The 17,910-nt window shown below is 72.0% G+C and overlaps 1 protein-coding gene across 7 annotated transcripts; it reads right to left on the bottom strand.

Annotated features, from left to right (window-relative positions):
* Positions 1 to 269: 269 nt before the first annotated feature.
* Positions 270 to 17,464, bottom strand: PACS2 (phosphofurin acidic cluster sorting protein 2). Of its 7 annotated transcripts, XM_037504105.2 has the most exons (25): positions 17,346 to 17,464; positions 11,965 to 12,052; positions 11,407 to 11,496; positions 10,993 to 11,118; positions 10,328 to 10,490; positions 10,130 to 10,203; positions 9,708 to 9,788; positions 9,043 to 9,102; positions 8,031 to 8,185; positions 7,535 to 7,625; positions 7,368 to 7,442; positions 7,089 to 7,231; positions 6,768 to 6,900; positions 6,475 to 6,579; positions 6,280 to 6,386; positions 5,934 to 6,088; positions 5,603 to 5,713; positions 5,401 to 5,509; positions 5,007 to 5,039; positions 3,249 to 3,291; positions 2,626 to 2,668; positions 2,407 to 2,542; positions 1,629 to 1,855; positions 1,425 to 1,538; positions 270 to 1,101 (listed from the first exon to the last, which is right to left on the bottom strand). In XM_037504105.2, exons 1-25 carry the CDS (start codon positions 17,462 to 17,464, stop codon positions 983 to 985), a joined length of 2,700 nt encoding a protein of 899 aa, XP_037360002.1. In that variant the 3' UTR covers positions 270 to 982. The 7 variants fall into 7 exon arrangements, with proteins under 7 accessions (XP_037360002.1, XP_037359997.1, XP_037359999.1 ...); XM_037504100.2 differs by lacking the exon at positions 5,007 to 5,039 and having other exon boundaries at positions 271 to 1,101; positions 5,922 to 6,088; positions 7,089 to 7,234; XM_037504102.2 differs by lacking the exon at positions 5,007 to 5,039 and having other exon boundaries at positions 271 to 1,101; positions 7,089 to 7,234.
* Positions 17,465 to 17,910: the final 446 nt, after the last annotated feature.

Genomic DNA, 17,910 nt, shown 5'->3' with positions numbered 1-17,910 from the left:
ATTAGCGTCGCGCCAGCACCGTCGAGTAACCCACGTGCCACGCCGTGGCGGGCGGGCCCGGCGCGTCCCTCTGCTCCGGCGGGCAGCGCTGGCCGCGGGGCCGCCGGGCCTCCGGGCCGGGCCTCGGCTGCGGCCACTCGAGCCCGGGCAGCCCCCGCCGTCCTGCGCCGAGCGGCCCGCGCGCCGCGTCCAGGGGCACCGGGTGGGCTCGGCCTCCGCAGGAAGCCCCGGCAGGTGCGACGCGCGGGGCTGGCCACGGCCGGGCCTTCCCGCGCGGCCCCTGCAGGAGCCCGGGGCTGGTGGTGGAAGCAAGGCGGGGACACCACGTGCGTCCCGGGATGGGCAGCGCCCCGGTCCCCTGGGGTCCAGCACCGGTGAGGGGGGCTCCAGCCAGCAATCTGCAGCCACGTGGCCCAAGTCCTGTGGTCCAACCTGCCGGGCCCCCCAGACCCGCACCTGCCTGGGGAGGGGGTGCGGGGGTCGCGGGGCAGATGGCCAGGCGGCAACGTCCAGGTGGCCGTGGGGAGACCAGGCTGGAGTCGGAAGGGCGCCTCCTGGGGTGCGGGGTTCCCAAGGGCCAGGGCCCTGGGCCCAGCCCCGGCAGCGGAGGCCCTGGCCGGCTGGCGGGGGGCGTGGCATGTACTTGGCGGCAACACATCTGCCCGCAAGGCTGGAGTTTATTGGGAGGAGGAGGGGGTGCTGGGGCCTGAAGAAGGGGCGCGGCCCTGTGCCTGCCACCAGCACCCCCAGGAAGCACGCTGGCGTCGAGGAGGGGCTGGCTGTGAAGGTGAGGGCCCCCTTCTTGCTGGGGCGCTGGGGTCCAGAGGCGCCAACATACCATCCTCCCCTGGCGGCTGCCTGCCAGGCCTGCGCCAGTGAGCACAGGGCCCGGGCGCCCAGCGGGAGCCGGTCTCAGGGCCAAGGCGGCGTCCCGTGGTGGCGCTGCCCACGGGGCGCAGAGGGCCTGGCCCAGCGCGGGCGGCTAGCAGGCGGGCTTGGGATGCCCAAAGACACAGATGGGGAAGTGCCTGACGTGGGATGACCACTGGGCGGCCAGCTGGAAGAACTTCACGTCGTTCCACTCCACGCCATCGATGAGGACTGCGGGGACAAGGTCGCTGATGGGGGCCCGGGTGCGGAGCCAGCCCAGCCGCCGGACAGGGCTCCCTGCTGCCCTGGTCACCCCTGGGGCAGGCAGTTGGGCTCGCCCACACCCACCTCACCCCCAAGGCGCCTGCAGGCGTAATTTCAAACCCCTCACTTAAAGCAGAAGCCCGGAGGGAGCTGGCCAGGGCCGGGAGGCCTGACTAAGGCCTCTGAGAGGAAGCACCTTGGTTCTGGTGCCAGGGAGGCCGAGGCTAGGAGTCCCTGGGGCCTGGGTGGGTTCATGGGGCCTGGGTGGGACCCACGGGCAGGCGGCTCACCCCGCAGCATGGTCTGCTGCTGCCTGGCCGTGCAGATGAGCCGGCTGATGCCCTCGACACGCTGGCTTTTGGGCTCCGTGTCCTTGTCCTTGGTCTTCTTGGGCAGAAACATGACTAGGAGGGAAGGGCAGGGCTGCCCCTGTGCCTCTGCAGCCGGGCCAGGGCGGGCGCACCTCCCGTGGGGCCGACAGCCCCCCACCTCACCCTTCTTATTCTTCTCCTTGGTGACTACAGTCATGGACATGGTGGGCGTGGCCGCAGCCTCGCCACTGCTGGGCAGCCTGCTGACCTGGAGAGACCGGAAGGTGCACTTGAGCGTGTTCTTGGCGGCTGGCAGGTCCCTCCTCTCGGAGTCCCGTCTCCTGTCCGCGGGCTGGGCGGCGACCCAGTAGTCCACCTGTAGCCCCATCAGCTCGGCGCCGATGCCCTGGCTGTGAAGCAGATGGGCCTCGCTCTCTGGCCTCGGGCGTCCCCAGCTTCAGGCCCCCCAGGTCCCTAGGACGCCCGACTGGGGCCCTGGCGTCATCGCCACACAGGGTCACCCGGAGCACCCTGGCCAGCCTCCCACCTGTTCCCCCAGTCGTCCCCTTGAGTCTGCAGGGCCAAGGTCAGTGGCCTGACCACTGGGCCTGCCAACAGGGCAGCCATGACCCCCGACCTCTAAGGTGGGGCGACTCCCCAGTGGCCCCAGCCCCTCTGTCCACACTCAGCTTCCAGCTGGCTGTGCCTCATCCCCCACTGTCTACACTGTCTATATAGTGGCAGTGGGGGAGACAGTAGGCCCCTGGGTTAGTCTCTGGTGCCCTCCCTCTGTGGGCCCCAGGGCCAGTGAGCCAGGGCCCAGCCCTACTCCCCAAGCCTGCCCTGGGCCTACGCCCCGGCCCGGGCCTGAGGCCGTGCTCTGAGCAGTCGCGGCTGGGTGTCCTGCGGGGGCTGGGCCGTCAGAGGGGTCAGGCTAGAACCCACTCACGAGGACAATCACCTGGGGGAGGACAGGCCTCCGCTGACTGACGGGGAGGAGGGTGGGGTGGGGGAGGCCTCCTTGGCCGCAGGCGACGAGGACGGAGGGGTGGATGAGAGCGCGCAGGGGCCTGAGGGGGCCGCATCATCCGAGTCACCTTTGGAGAGAAGCCAGGAGCACGTGACCCCACGCTCTGCCCAGGGCCATGGGCGCCCCTCCCCGGGCAGGAGGACAGCTCACCTGAGGTGGCCGAGGAGGGTTCCACTATCCCAACCTTCACCACCTGCAAAGCAGGGGCGCTGGCTAGGGGCACTGGGGTGTCCCCAGGCCCGCCCTCGTGCCAGATGCGCCAGACCCTTCGTGCAGCTGAGCAGAGCTCAGAAGGGCCACCCTGGCATGTGTCATGGCCACCCTGTGTCCAGGGGACAGCAGTGCCCAGAGGGGCCATAGTTACTGAAGGCCCCTGGCCAGGCTTGGCCAGCCGGTGCTCCGGGCACCCATGGCCATTGGCAGGAAAGGCTCCTGTTCTCCGTGGCTGAGCCTCACAGGCCTCAGGCTCTGGCCCTCGGACAGCTACCCACCAACAGCCTGTGTGGTGGCCAACTCCAGGGCCAGAGGCCAGGATGCAGGTGTAGAAACCCTGCCCACCAAGGGAGGACCTCGGCCCACAGCAGCTAGCCTGGCTGGCACGCGTGGGCCCAGGGCCTCACCACCCTTGTTGTAGCCGCCTCTGCAAGAGGCCAAGCCAGGGACAGAGGGGGCCCCAGCATGGGGCAGCCCCGCCTGGAGGCTCCCAAGCACCCAAGTCTGCACAGGAGGAGGATTCTGGAGGGTGCTGCAGCGGCGGCTGCCCAGGCACTCACCCCGACGAAGGGGACGAACTTCTGGGAGGACTCCTCGTCGGGGCTGGGAAGAGAGCAGACACCACAACCCCGTGTGGGTGCCCTCTTGTGGCCAGGGCCCAGCAGGCCCTCCCCCATGCTGTACCCTGGCCAGCACCTGGGCCTGCAGGGCCCTCCCAGTGAGACCTGCAGGACAAATGCGAGCCTGTGCCAGCGGCCACGAGGTGGGGACACCTGAGGGCCGGCCAGTGGGGCCATGCCATGTCCTGCAGTGCCCTCCAGCAATGGGCTGAGGTGCCCCAGCAGGCTACAGTGCCCACTGCCAGTAGCCGCCCAGGCCCACTGGAGAGCTGGACTGCCCAGGGCTGGGTGAGGGGCCACCACCATCCTGCCTGCAGTGCACCCGTGCTCTCAGTCAGGAGCAGATGGGCAGGTGCGCAACTGGCCTCTGGCGGTGGCCTGGGCTCCAGGCCCTCTCTGGCGGCTCCACTCTGGCCTGCGTCCTGGCCAGCCCCTCATGGCAGGAGAGCATGGGGCTGGCCCAGAGGCGCACCTGGTGCCCAGCAGGCTCAGTGCTCCAGGCAGGAGGCGCTGCACCTCCACCAAAGACACAGTTGACACCTCCCAGGATGGTCCCATGCCTGAGGCGGATGGGAGGGGCCCCCAGGGCAAGCGGCTGCCCACCCTCTGCTCCCCAGCCCTTTGTGTGCAGTTGGAGGCGGGCACCCACTGCGCACCCGGGCCCTGCCCTGGCGGTCACCCCAGACCCTCCCCACGAGCAGCAGAGGCAGCACCCCGGCTGGGATGCCTGAGGAGGCAGCGCAGCCAGACAAGCCTCGGCCATGCAGACAAGTCCAGCCAGGCCGTGTGGGGGGTGAGGGTGGGGGGGTGGGGAGTGGCACAGCCAGCACACGTGATCCTTGGGCTGCGCATGGTGGTGGCCACATGCAGGCCATCTGCTGACCCGCTCACTGGACGCGCAGCTGGCACAGGGCCGTGGTGGTCGCTAGCACAGGAGGGTCTACACACAGCCAGGGCTGACCCGCGTGCCCCCCACCACCCCGAACCAGTGTGACCCACATCGTGGGGTACAGAAGTGCTGGGGCCCTGCCTGTAGCTTAGAGCACCGAGCACTGACACAGAAGGCCGGTGGCGAGCAGGGGCCGTGCACAGGGTGGGCCGGGCAGGCGTGCAGGGGCGGGCGGGGCGCTCAGGGGAGGCGCCGGGGGCGGGGCCTCACTGGTCTTTATGTCTGCCAAGGCTGGTTTAGCAGGAGACTTGTGGAGTTCAGAGGCTCCCCTGCCCCAGGTCCAGCAGGGCAGTGAATGGGTTTCACACACACACCTTGGGAGTTTTTCCCACAGAGCAAGTAGCCGGAGGCCCAGGGGCCCAGAGTGGAGACCCGGGGGCAGGGCCACCTGCGTTTGGCTATAAACACGAACGTCTCCCTCGGGGTGCAAAGCCTCTGGCCCCCAGGGGCCTCCAGCCCAGTGGCCTGCCGGGCAGCCCCAGCACGAACTGGGGACAAAGTCCACGTGCTGGCCACGGCCACCCTAGGCGGCAGCTCACAACGGGCGACACGCTGAGCCTCAGTGGGTGGGGCAGGTGGCCTTGGAGCGGGGGGCGCGGGGGGGTGTGGTGGGGTGCAGGGGCAGGGCCCCCCCAGCCCCTCTGGCAGCTGGCTGGCTCCCAGGAGAGCCCAGGGGACAGGGCCTGGCTCAGGGGTCACTGCTAAACAGCCTCAAAGACCAGCGTGGGGGCAGGCCCAGACAGCAGTACCTGAGAGCAAAGTCAAAGTGAAAGTTCTTTTTCCTTTCAGGAAGCCGCCAAGAGAGAAGACAAACGCGTTACGAGGGGCTCAGTGGCTCCCCTTGGGAAGGGGCTCCGGAGGGCTCCGCGCCCGGACAGGGTCAGGAGGGCCCCACGGCACCGCCCGGACCTCTGCTCAACTGTCTTGGCCGTTTGGGGAAGATGCCCGCGTCCCTCAGAAAGGGGCCAGAGCCTGTGCCGGGCCGGGGCCTCGGCCCTCTGAACCACGAGGCCCGCAGTCCCAGGGGTGGGTCCGGAGGCCCCAGCAGCCCCACCTCAGCCCCGAGAGCAGCGGATGCCAACTCCCAGAGCCTGTCTGAGGGACCTGGGGGCTGGGGCTGGAGGCCACGGGGCGCCCAGGTACCTCTTCTGCTTGTAAGTCAGCATGGCCTCGGCGATGGGCAGCTGGTGGGCGCAGTTGGCCCCCGAGATGTACTGTGTGATCCGCGCCACGATGTCAGGGGTGTCCTGCACTGCAGGGCGGGGCGGGCGGGTGGGCAGGGGCTGGCCACCTGCTGCCTGCCCCCCCGCTCCCCACCCCCCCCCCAGCTGGCACCCGGCCTCACCTGTGCTCTGGGCGCCCAGCCTGTTGAACAGGTCCCGCCAGGCCAGGTCCTGGAAGAAGTCATTGTAGCGGTCGTCCACAGAGCCCAGGTACCGGGCCACCGGGTGGGAGCCTGCGGTCAGGGCGAAGGGTCAGCCATGGGCCCATGCCAGAACTGCCCCTCGCTGCTGCCGGCCACTTCACAAGAGGCGGCCCTGTCCTGTCTGCTGTGGGGGACGGCCAGGCCCGGCTGGAGGCCCTGGTGGCAGCGGAGGCGCCGGTCCCCACCCAACAATGCCACGGGCCTCCCTGCCCTTGTGGGGCGGCCGACAAGCGCGGACCTGCAGCCTCACCCAGCGGAATAACCAGGAAGCGCATGTAGCCGAGCCAGTCGGGTGTCTTGTGGGTCAGCTGCTCCACGAATAGCCGCAGCACGGCACTGAGGTAATGCTGGGCACCGGCCACCGCGATCTTGACCGGCGTGGGTGGCTGGGAGTTGCAGTTGCAGCTGGGTCCAGGCGGGGCGGGAGAGACGGGGCCTCAGAGGCGTCAGCTCCCCATGCAGGTTCTCCCGCACGGGCGACCCCACAGCCAAGCCCGCCGGGAGGCCTCCAGATTGCCCGAGCAGCTGGGGACGGGGAGGGGGCAAGGGACCACCCCCCATGATGGAGGCGTGTGGGGGCGCGTGGGGGGACTCACTATCTCTGGATGCGGGAGACAATGGTGCTGAAGGCGGCCTGCACGTCAGCCCCCGAGCAGGTGCCCACCACGGGCAGCGCGTGCCGCTGCAGCACATCGGACAGGAACTGCAGAGGACGCCGTGAGCCACAGCCTGCCCCGCCCCTGCCCGCACCCGCCGGGGGGGGGGGGGGGGGGGGGGGGGGGACCCAGCACCTGCCCCTGCCAGTCTGAGGTGTTGACCAGGATGACGTTCTCAGGGAGCCGGTCGTCGGACACTAGGATGTGGTTCAGCTGGTCGTACACGGTCTTCCGGGGGATCTGCAGACACGGCCGGCCCATCCATGGGGGGCCCCCAGCCCGGCCAGGGCCCCGGGGGATGGGGGGGCCCCAGCGATGGGCCGGGCTGGCGGCTCCCCAACCTCGTCCAGCAAGCCTGGGACCGGGCCGGCCAGGTCCTCAGGCGCGGGACACCGCCACCGTCTCTGCCCGCAGCCCTGCGACCTCACCTGCAGTGGGCTGCGCGTGTCTGGGCAGCGCTCGTTGTCCAGGCTGTTGGCCCGCTCGCTCTGCGGCCGGGCCGGCTGCCGCTCCTTCAGGGAGGTGCTCCGACCCCGGCGGCCGGCCGGCTTCCCCTCGGCCCTGGCCAGAATCTCGGTCAGGGCCCTGAGGTGCAGCGCTCCTGGCCGGGCTCGCTGGGCATCCAGGGCGCCGCCCCAGCCCCGCCCACTGCAGCCAGCCACACGGGGTCCAGAGGACGCTCCTGGTCACAGGCCTGGCTGGGCAGGCACCCCACGGGCTTGGCCTCCCCCCCAGGGTGGCAACCTCACCTGTTGGAAGGGATAACCAGCGACTCGGTCTTGGTGATGCGCCCACTGGGTGGCAGCCGCTCGGAGAACACGTCCAGGGGGCAGCTGTCCGCCTCCGGGCTGTCCTCAGACGGCGCGGGCTGCTCCCCTGGGGCCGGGGAGCTCTGCTGGACAGGGACAGCCCGTGGCATGCACGCCCGCTGGGGCCCCTGCGCCCACCAAGCACTGGCGAGCCCCCAGGGCAGACTGAGGGTTTCGGGGCACTGCGGGTCTGTGCCCAGGAGCCCCCGCGCCTCTTACGTTGGCTGCAGGGTCAGGGGTGGTGTCGCTCGGCGGCCGGCCCACCGGGGTCCGTGGCTTCTCGGGTGCGTCGGCCTGCGGGGTGAGGCGGGGCGGGGTGAGGCTGACACCCCTTGGTTGGGGCTCGGGCTGGAGAACACCGCGAGGGTAGTGGGCACGCGGCTCACGGGGCTCGGGGGCTCCTTCTGGCTCCGGGCACTGTGGAGGCTGCCGATCTCCGTCTGCGAGCTGGAGTGCGACAGACCCTCAAAGTATGGCCTGTGGAAGAGGACAGCGGTCAGACTCCACCCTGGGGTGGCCACCATCCCAGCAAGACTGGCCCCTCGCAAGGCATAGGGAGCTGCATCTGAGCCCCAGTGAGAGCTCCCAGCTGCACCCTGAGGTGCTGGGGTCTCAGGGAGGGCGCGGTCCACCACGGGGGGCTGTGGGGGCAGCTCAGGGGCCCACAGACTCTGGACGTCTAAGCAGAAGACAGTGGGTCAGGGCATCACCGCAGGGCCGAGGAAGGCCAGGGGAGCGTGGCCAGCCACCGCTGCAGGGATGTGGAGCCCCGAGGGCCACTGACCTGCTCCCAAGGGCCACGTGGGGGGAGCCCCGCCAGCACTGACCCCCTCGCCTCGCCCCACCCCGCCAGCCCAAGGTCCCCCGCCCGGCTGGGCCCACCTGAGCTTTGGCTTGGGGGTGCTGAGGACACTGTCATCGTCCTCCATATCAGGGCCACTGTCACTGGGGTCCATGTCCAGTGTGTCGTACAGAAGGTCCAGGTCCTCCTCCACCTCGGGGACATGCTCTGCGGGGTCCTGCTCCGAGTCCAGCACCTGGCCGAGCACAGTCCGTGAGGGGCTGGGCCGCCGTCAACACTGCCCGCCAACCCGGACCTCGCGGCCCCAGCCCAGCAGCCCATGCTCGCGCCCAGCGCCCTCCACACCACCCAGCTGACTGTTGCCCATGCCTGGCCTGGCGGACGGGGCTGCCATGGTCAGCAGCCCAGTGCGATGGTGCCGTCCGGCTGCGGCACAGAGGAGCTGTGCTGTGACTGGTGTCCCCAGCAGGCGGGGAACACCTGGCAGCTGTCCTCACAGCATGTGCCAGCCCCGTGGACAGGCTGCAGCCTAGCAACACCCAGTGGCGTCCCCTGCAGGCCCCGAGTGGTCTCCTCTGGAGACCTCTGACCTCCCGCCGGCCATGAGGGTGCCCTCCTGCCCAACGTCTTGGCCCAATCTGGGAGCCACTGCGGGGAGGCCACAGGGTCCCGCACACCCATCCTCGGTTCCCCCCACAACACCCTGTAGGCCCAGCTGCTTCCAGCACCACTGGCCGAAGAACCCTTCTCCCTGGAGTGGACCTGGGCCCTCCACCAGCTGTCCACCGTCCTGGTTGGAGAGTTTATAGCAGGTTTGGGATGCAGGCAGCAGGGCTCCCACCCCGGGGGCCAGCAGGCAGTGCCCAGGCCCTGCCCACACATGGCCAAGCCGTTTTGGAAAGGACCAGCCACGCGGGGCTGCATGCAGGGGCCGGTAGGCGCGGATCACAAGCCCTGGGGAGAGTATGGGTGCTGCAGGCCATCCCAGACCTGATGGGTGGGGCTCACTCAGGGGCACCCCTCGACACTGCCTCCCACGCACTCTGGGGTGCAGCCTAGCTGCCCTGACACACTTGCGCGCCTGGGCCTCACCTCGTCAGACACCTTGAATCTCCGCAGCAGGGCCACCACCTTCTGCTTGAAGTTCTGCTGCTGCAACACAGGCTGGCGAGTGGGCACCCCGCGTCCCTGCAGCTGCCCCGCCCCGCCCCGCCCTTGTGAACCAGGCAGGCGTGCACACCAGGCCCACAGAAACCTCCCCTGCCCCAGGGCATGGGGTAGCAGCTCAGCTCTGGCCACTGGCCACAGAGCAAGGCACTGCCTCCCAGCACCCAGGATCCACACCTCCCTCTGGAAAAACCGGACACTAGCCCCAAGTGGACACACGTGTGGGGGCCCTGAGCCTGACTGAGAGCCACAGCCCCAATTGCAGGGCAGCTGGGCATGGGCCCCTCTCCAGGCCCCTGGCAGTGGACACACAGACAGGGCTCACAGCTGACAGCCCTTGCCTGCCCCAGGGGCCACGGTGCCAGTGGGCTGGACAGAAGCGGGCCCCACCTGGGCACCCGGGCTCCCTGGACGAGGCAGCAGCTGCCTGCCCGCCCACCACCCCAGACCTGGCAGCCCCGTCGCCGGCCAGCCCCGCTCTGGGAGATGACGGCCAGGGCAGGCGCAGAGCCCGCTGTATCTGGGGGAGCCCAGGCCTATGTCCAGCCCCGCCCGCCCGCCCCAGGGTTAGTAAAACCAGCAGCACCGACCCTGGTCATGGACGTCGTTCTTACTAGCGAGCGCCGCTGCTTCCCTGGCTTCCCCACATCAAAGTCGTCCTCGTCCAGCTCCTGGTGGACACACGCCTGAGGCCACGCAGGCCCCCGCCCCTCCTCCAGTGTCCCAACCTGACCACAGCCCCCCCAAATGCACCTTCACTCCCCAGTCCAACCCTCCTCCCCAGCACCCCCACCCGGCCACAGCCCCCCACCTCCTCCCTGCCCCCACGTGGCCAGTCACGGCCCTCTGTCCCAGCCCCCCACCCCGCCATGCCATGGCTCCCCTCCTGGGGCCAGCTCTGGAGCATCGTCCTGGTGCCCAGGGAGGCCGCTGACGCACCCCAGGGCCCCGGGGCCCCAGGGCCTGCCAGCTCGCTGCGCCCCGCCCTGCAGCGGCCCCGCCCGGCGGCTACCTGGCCCTGTGCGGCGTCGTCGCTGGCTTCCTGCTCTGAGGAGAAGCTCTCGTCCTCCTCCTCGGAGTAGTTGTCTGCGGGGAGACACGGAAGGGGCAGGCCCCAAGGTTCCGGACGGCGTCCGGGCAACAGGCCACGGCCCCGCCCACCCTGGGTCCTCACTGCCCCCGCAGATGTGGCCGGGTGGGCAGGCGTCACCTGTGGCCTTGGCCTTGGGGCCAGCCTGCATGGTACTGTCCTCATGGTCGATGGGCTGGCTGGATAGGGAGAAGATCCAGACCTCGGCCACCCTGGCAGCCGCTTCCTTGCCGTCACTGCACAGGCCCAGCACCCGGCCGCCCTCAGGGGGGTGCTGCAGCACCTGGGGGCAGGGGCGGCTCTAGGGGCACCAAGTACCTCACCTCCCCGCCCCGCCAGAGGGTGCAACCGGGCAGCAGCCCCTGTGGGTGGCCAGGACTGTCCCGAGAGTGGGACACCAGCTGCCCGCCAGAGGCCCTGGAGCCCGGTCCAGGGATTGGCTTTTAGTCAAGAAAGAAAATAAAGCTCTTAGGGGAGGCACGGCCTGCACCCCGCTCCAGGAGCAGCGCGGAAGGGCCAGCAGGCGGCGCCAGGCCAGTGCATAGGCCACAGCCCAGACCGCGCCTGCAGCTGGGCACACGGAGGCCACACAGGGGCACAAGCACGCCCAGACGCGGAGGCAGCAAAGGGGAGGGGAGGGGCACAGTTGTTCTGGAAGCAGCCAGCTGGGCACCCGGCCTCGGGGGGCAGGGTCCTCCCCTGCCTGGACAGCCCGCTCTGGCCATGGACACAGCGGGGCAGCGAGGGCTGGTCCGGCCCGAAGGGAGCCTGCAGATGCAGCCCACCTCAGCCATGTTGATGGAGCCGGCCGCCAACGTTTTGTAGCCCAGGATGGTCCGGTTCTTGTAACGCTTCCGGCGCTGGAGCATGACCTGCAGCCTGTTGCCTTCCCTCTTCAGGAAGTGGGGGTACTATGGGCAAAGGAATCTGTCCCGGCGGGCTGCAGGGGCCGGCCCCTCCCGCCCAAGCACCGCCCGCCGGAGCCCACCCCGAGCCTGAGCTGCTATGTGCGGAGGGCAGCGGGGAGTAAACGGGCAGCGACTCTGAGAAGGACGGAGGCTGAGCTCGGCACCGGCTTCTAAAGCAGGCAGAGGCAGCGGTGGCAAGTCCAGGGCCCAGCGTACTTGGGAGCCGGCCAGGCCCGCAGCCCACCGGGGCTTGGGCCGCTGCCGACCGTCCCAGTGGGCGGAGAGGCCCACCTGCAGCGAGAAGGTCAGGGCCAGGTCCGTCTCCACGTGTCCACTGGGGGGCAGCACGATCTCATGGGACCGAAGCACACGCTTGGAGCCCTGGAGGGACGGGGCAGGTGCCTGGCACGGGGGACCAGGCAGAGTGCGGCGGAGAGCGGAGTGTGGCCCCCGAGGCGCAGGCCATAGGGAGGGGCCGGGGCGGGCAGCGCAGGAGGTGGCCCTGGCAGGAACACAGCCTGAAGGCCGAGTGCTGGTGGCCACAGGGTCACGGGGTGGTGGAGGTGGGGCGGGGACGCTCGCGGGACGGCGGCCTGCAAAATGCAAGCTGGGCCCAGGGCCACGGCGGCACGGGAAACGGGCCGCGCAGCAGCCCCAGAGACCACTGTGGACTACCCAACAGATTGGGGCCCTCCCCAGGGGGCTCCCCTGGAACCCACAGACCCTATAATCCCATGGGGGTGCTGGCAGGAGAGGAGGGCCCCTCTGCGCTTAGGGCCCAGCTCCGCCAGAGTGTCGGGGCAGTGCCCACCCTGGCCCCCGGCCCCAGGGAAGCCCAGTGAGGCCGACCTGCATCTTGACGGCGATCACCACGGAGATGAGCTCTTTCTCCAGCCCCTTAAAGACCACCAGCTTCTTCAGGGTCAGACTGCACAGCCTGCAGGATGGGGGCGCTCAGCCGGGCCCTCCGCCCGCCCTCCGCCCCCACGGGCCTCGCCAGGCCCCTCGGCCCCCACCCCTCCTGCTTAGAAGTCATGGACAGGAGAGCACGTGGCCCAGGGAAGACCGGGGCGGGGGGGGACACAGCTCAGGACGCAGGTGCTGGTGCCCGCTGTGCGTGGCCAGCGCCCAGGCCCCAACTGGCCCCACGGAAGGGGCCATGCCTCATTCCCAGTACGGCTGGAGCTCCATGTGGAGAAGGGCCTGGGCCCCGGGCAGAGCGCAGAGGCCCCGACGGCCGGGGCGCCAGCACGTCCCGCAGGCGGGGCAGGCCCGTGGGTGCACTGACCGCCGCAGCCCCACCTGCCCACACAGTCAGTCCTGAGCTCCAATCCGCTCCAGTCCTGAGTCGGGGCCGGCCTGTCTGCCTCTTGGGGCGCTGGCCTCTCCACGCCAGGACCCAGTCACCCTCCAGGCACTGCGAGAGCCAGAGAGCCATGCTCAGGCCAAAGCAGGTGCACCCACCTTAGAGGAGAAATATGGGGAGCTCGGCCCTCCCCAGAGACACAAACCCCCAGTGGAAGACGCCCCAGGGGAGCTGGTGCAGGGCCGTGAGGGGCGGGCGCGGGGGGCAGCGGCTGGGGACCAGCATCACCCGGGCGCCCCCCGCCCCCTCCGCCCGGCATCAGTGCCCGTCCTACGGGCAGAGTCGCCTCACAGGAAGACCTGAGGGCCCGCCAGTCTCAGGGCAGACCCGGGACGCAGGGCCCGGCTGGCCGTCGCTGACCGCGCAGGGCCGCAGGCAGTGTCGCCTCCACTCCAGCCGCCGGGAGGTGCCTGGGGGTCCCTCCAGGCAGGAACACCCCTGCCCGGGATGGGTCAACAGCTGGACATGACAGGAGTGGAGGCGCATGGGCCAGCAGAGGGGAGGAGGCCGCGGAGCCGCCCGACAAAGGGCCAGTGTCCGCGCGCCAAGGGGACAAAGGGGCACAGAAGCGCGGCCAGAAGACAAGCAGGCTGCACGGGGGGCGGGGGGCCCACTGTCCAGCGCACCCCGTACTGGGGACGCCCACATGCCTCCGGCATCTCTGGCCGACCGTCAGGGTGCGTCCGCCCTGGCGCTCGGGCCACAATAGCCATGCGGGCCTCTGTAGGGCGGCTCTGGGGGGCTGCTGGCCTGCTGGCTCGGGGTCCCGCGGGGGCAGGACAGGGTCCCGTGGGCAGAGGCAGTCCAGACACCTGGGGAGGCCAGGCAGGCAGGGGTGCCGGTCCCTTGGGGGAGGGGTGGGAGCAGCGGCCAGGTCCCTGGCCCCGCCCAGCTTTCTCAGGTGTCCAGGCCTCGTAGGGACACGGCGGCTTCCTGCTGGTCAGGGGGAAGGTCAGCGCCGCCGCCTCAGTGTCCCTGCCGCACTCCTCCCAGGCCAAGGGCAGCGGGCTCGTGGGGCCCCACGGAGGCCGGCCCTGCCACGCGCCCAGAGCCCAATGCCAGGAAGGCGGCCTTGACCTCGACCCTGGCGCCCCGAGGGGACAGGCCGCCCGGGAAGAGCCCCATCTGGGGAAGCAGCGAGTGGGTGCGGGGGGGCGGCCCCGCCCTCCATCCCGCCATATTTGGGGGCAAGCGAGTCAGAGTCGGCACTACTCGCATTTTATCTCGGGTTGAAAACAGGGCGCTAAGAGAAGGCAGCAAAGAAACGCCATCCGCCCAGGACACTGCTGGGGGGCGTGGGGGGCAGGGCACAGGGCCAGGAAGGAGAGGGCAGGGCTGCTGGCACGCAGGCAAGCAGGGCAGGGAGGCTCGGGGTCCTCTGCAGGAGGCTGCGGGGTTAGGCCTGCCCACGGCCTCCCTCGTGGGGCCCTGGTCCTGGCTAAGAATGGGCAGTGCGGGCGGCCACTGCTCTCGAGACCAGAGTCCCTGTGTCCCCCTGGGAGGGGCCAGAGCTGGCACTGCGGGGACACTGCCCGGGAGCCTGCTGTCGAGGCTGCTCCAGCCCCCCAGGTCACCGTGGGTGCGCAGGGCCCCGGGGACCCCTCTCCTATAGGGGAACAGAGCCACGTGCGCCAGCTCACAGGCCACAGCCTGAAGGCGGAGGTCGCGCAGCATGGAAGGCTGCCAGGCCCGGGCAGCACCAGCGCAGGCTGTGAGGGGCTCAGCCGAGCCCCTGGGGGCTCATGGCCAGAGATCCTACTCTGGGCCCACCTGCCCGGGCCAGGCTGGTGCCCTGGATGCCCAAGGCGCCTCAGCCACGCCTGAGGAGGGGCGGGTGGGGGCAAGGAGCGCCGGCCCCTGGGCGTCCAGCAGAGCCCACCAGGCCGTGGTCCCTGGACAGGGGACGGGCCCCCGACAGCAGTCCCCACGCCCTCCCCCATGGCCTCCCTGTCACCGCCCCCCAGGACCCAGGCCAAGCCTGTGCCCAAGCCCCACACCTGCCCGCTCCTCCTGGGCAGCTGCACCTGCCCACACACGCAGGCTGTTCGGGCAGCAGCACAGATATGCCCCCCACCAAGACACCGCCCACCCCTCCTGGTCCCTGCCAACCCTGACCCCAACCCCAGCCTTGCCCATGCCTGGTCCTGCCCAGCCCCAGCTCAGCCTCAACCCAGCACACAGGGCACCCCAGGACACGGGGGCACCCCAGCACATGAGACACCCCAACATCCCAACATTGCATGGGGGCACCTCAGCATGCAGGGACACCCCAGCACGGAGAGCACCCCAGCACATGGGGCACCCCAGAACACAGGGGGGGCACCCCAGCATGCAGGGACACCCCAGCACGGAGGGCACCCCAGGCGCACAGGCACCCGCACTGCTGAGGCCGGAGGTGCGACGGCAGGGAGAGCTCGCGGCCAAGGCAGACGGCCAAGGCCCGAACAGAGCCCGAGGACAGTGGGCACCAGGCTGCGGGCAGAAAGCCCCTGCTGGGCTGCAGCAGCCTGCCCGCGAGCCCAGCCGCAGACAGGAGCGCGCCTCAGCCCGGCAGGGAGGCCGGCAGCAGCTGCCACGCTGGGTAGGGTGCACCTAGCCCACGTCCAGGGAGGCACGGCTGCCTGACGCCGGGGACAGGAGGACGCCCAGAGGCCAGGCAGGCCGGGGGCCCCCAGGAGCCACTGCTGGGGGTCGGGAGGGCCGCCCCAGCCACGGGGGACCGGGCCGCCAGCAGCTGAGAGGCCCGTGCGCAGCCGCCAGGGTGCCCTGGCCACCAGGCAGGCTGACCGCAGCCCCCCGGGAGCTGGAGGAGGCCCAGCCGGGGCGGGGGTGCAAGGGCGCCCGCCCACGGGGAGAAGAGACGCCTGCGCTCACCTAAACCCCAAGGCGGCACCACAGCCCCAGAGCGAGGAAAGGGGAGGGGCGGCCCTCGGGGCCCCGGGCAGACCCCAGCAGTCATAACCAGGGGTCTCGGGGCTCCCAGACCCCGCAGACGGCTGCGGGACAGATGGACGCCAGGGACATGGTGGCTGAGGACGCCGCGTCAGCAGGAGCAGGCAGGTGCCCAGGGAGCACGACAGGGCCACGTGGGTGTCCTCGGCCAGCGCCATAGGCCATCCTGCTCCCTGGCCTGCTGCAGGGGGGCTGGGGCCTGCCAGGCACCTACCTCCCGTGGCTGATGGGGGTGTGGGGAGGGCACCCCAGATGCACAGTAGAACTTGCAGGGGCTGGCCACGAGAAGGCACTGAGGGCAGCTGACTAGAGAGCAGACTGGTTGGTCCCCTCAGGGGACCCTTGCTGCCTTCTGGGGGCCATGTCCACCATGGGAAGCGAGAGCACACGTGCCCCGCGCTGGCCTGTGGCCCCAGCACTCTGGACATGGCGGCCACACAGAACAGCACCTGCCCCCCGCCACTGGGGAGCGGGGACAGCCCGGAGTGGCCCGAGCAGCGTGTCTGCCCCAGGACACTCAGAGGCTGAAGACCTCACAGCCCCAAGTGACCAAGACCCGCAGTTGGGGGTTCAGCAGGGTCAGGTGGTGACCGGTCCGGGGGGCACAAAGCTGAGCCCTCGTGCTCAGAGCCACCTGCACAGGCCGGAGGGGGCGGAGGCCCGCAGCGCTGCCAAGGAGCCCGGAGGCCAAAGGCAGGTGGGCGGCCTGGGGGATGGCCTGGTGGCACAGACCACACAGGAGGGCAGAGGAGGGTGGGGCGTGCAGGAAGAGGGCACCCGGGGTCAGATGGGGGAGCGAGAGCTGCGGGCAGAGCGCGGGCAGGGCCTCAGGATGGGCAGCACAGATGGCCGGAGGCCAGGCCCGCGGCCGCAGACCAGGCAAGCGGGGCTGCCCGTGGTGGGGCGGCACAGGGCCCGCGGCAGGGGCCGCACGGGGGGCGCACTGCGGGCACCCGGCCCCTTCACGCCCGGCCCCCACGGAGAGGCAAAGCCAAGGACCCGAGGGCAGCACCAGGCGGGGCGCGTCGCCCTCACCCCCAAACGCTTCTGTGGAGCCCCAGCCGGCCGCTCCCCGCGGGGCTCACAAGGCCCCTGCGCCAGCCCGGCCGCCTCCCGCCGGCGCCGCCGCAGCCGGGGCGCAGGGCCGGGCCGCGGGCGGGCGCGGGGCGGCCCGGAGGGGACGGGGGACGGGGGACGGAGGGGGGGCGCCCCCACAGCCCGGCAGGCGGAGGAGGGTCGGGGCGCCGCTCGGGCCGGGAGGAGGCGGCGGGGCTGGGGGCGCAGCGTCCCCCGCGAGGGCCCCGCAGAGGCCGGGCCGCCCCTGGACTGGACCCCAGGGAGCGCGTCTCCCGCCCGCGCGCGCGGGGCCGGCGGGCCGGGAACAAAGCGGCCGCTCCCGGCCCCGGACGCGCGGGCGGCGGGTCGGGCGGGCGAGAGCCGCGCCCGGGACGCCCGCATCGCCGGGCCCGACGCGCGGGGCCGGCGCCCGCGGGGCTCAGCCGGGAGCGCGGCCTCAGGTGCGGCGCGCGCAGGTGGAGGGCGGGGCGGGGGCGCGGGGCCGGGGAGGGGGGCCGGGGGGCGCGGACCGCGGGGCCGGGGGGCGCGGGGCCGGGGGGCGCGGGGTCGGGGGGCGCGGGGCCGGGGGCGCGGGGTCGGGGGGCGCGGGGGCCGGGGGGCGCGGGGCCGCGGGCCGGGGAGGGCGGGGCCGGGGGGGGCCGGGGGGCGCGGGGCCGCGGGCCGGGGCGCGGACCGGGGAGGGCGGGGCCGGGGGGCGCTGGGCCGGGGGGTCCGGGGGCGCGGGGCCGCGGGCCGGGGCGCGGACCGGGGAGGGCGGGGCCGGGGGGCGCGGGGCCGGGGGGGGGGGCCGGGGGCGCGGGGCCGCGGGCCGGGGGGCGGGGCGCGGGGCGCGTACCTGGGCACGCAGCTGGGGCTGGCGCCGTCCACCTCCCAGGCGGCGAACAGGTTCATGGGCACCGGCGTGTCGAGCACGCCGGGCGCGCCGGCGAGGCCCGGGCGGCCCCGCTCGGCCATGGCGCCCGCCCGCCGCTCCCTCGGCGGCCTGGGCGGCGGCGGCGGGGCGCGCGGAGGGCGGCGGCGCGGTCACATGGCGGCCGGGCGGCGGCGGGGACGGGCCGGGCCGGCGTCGGACGGGCCCGCGGGCGGCGACCAAGCTGCGGCCGCCCCGCCCCGCCCGCGCGCGCCCGCGCGCGCGCCGCCGCGCCGGCGCCGCCGATTGGCTGAGCGGGACGCGGGCGCGCGGCCTCCGGCCCAATCGCAGCCCGCGCAGCGCCCGCCGGAAGTGAGGGGACGCGCGCCCCCCGCCGGCCCCGCCCTCCGGCCCGCGGGAGCGCGCCTGCGCCCGGCCCCGCACGGCGCGAGCGCCCCCGGCGCTGACTCCGGGGATCCGCGCGCCCCGCCCCCACCGCCCCGCCCCCGCGCGGACCCTCGGCCCTCGCCGACCCTGCGCCCCCGCTGCC

The sequence above is a fragment of the Talpa occidentalis genome, unplaced genomic scaffold (genome assembly GCF_014898055.3).
Source record: "Talpa occidentalis isolate TD23 unplaced genomic scaffold, MPIMG_talOcc4v2.1 talOcc4.11, whole genome shotgun sequence".
In the NCBI taxonomy this organism is placed as follows: domain Eukaryota; kingdom Metazoa; phylum Chordata; class Mammalia; order Eulipotyphla; family Talpidae; genus Talpa; species Talpa occidentalis.
Note: the sequence above shows the minus strand (reverse complement) of the source record. Positions and strands in the feature narration are given on the sequence as shown.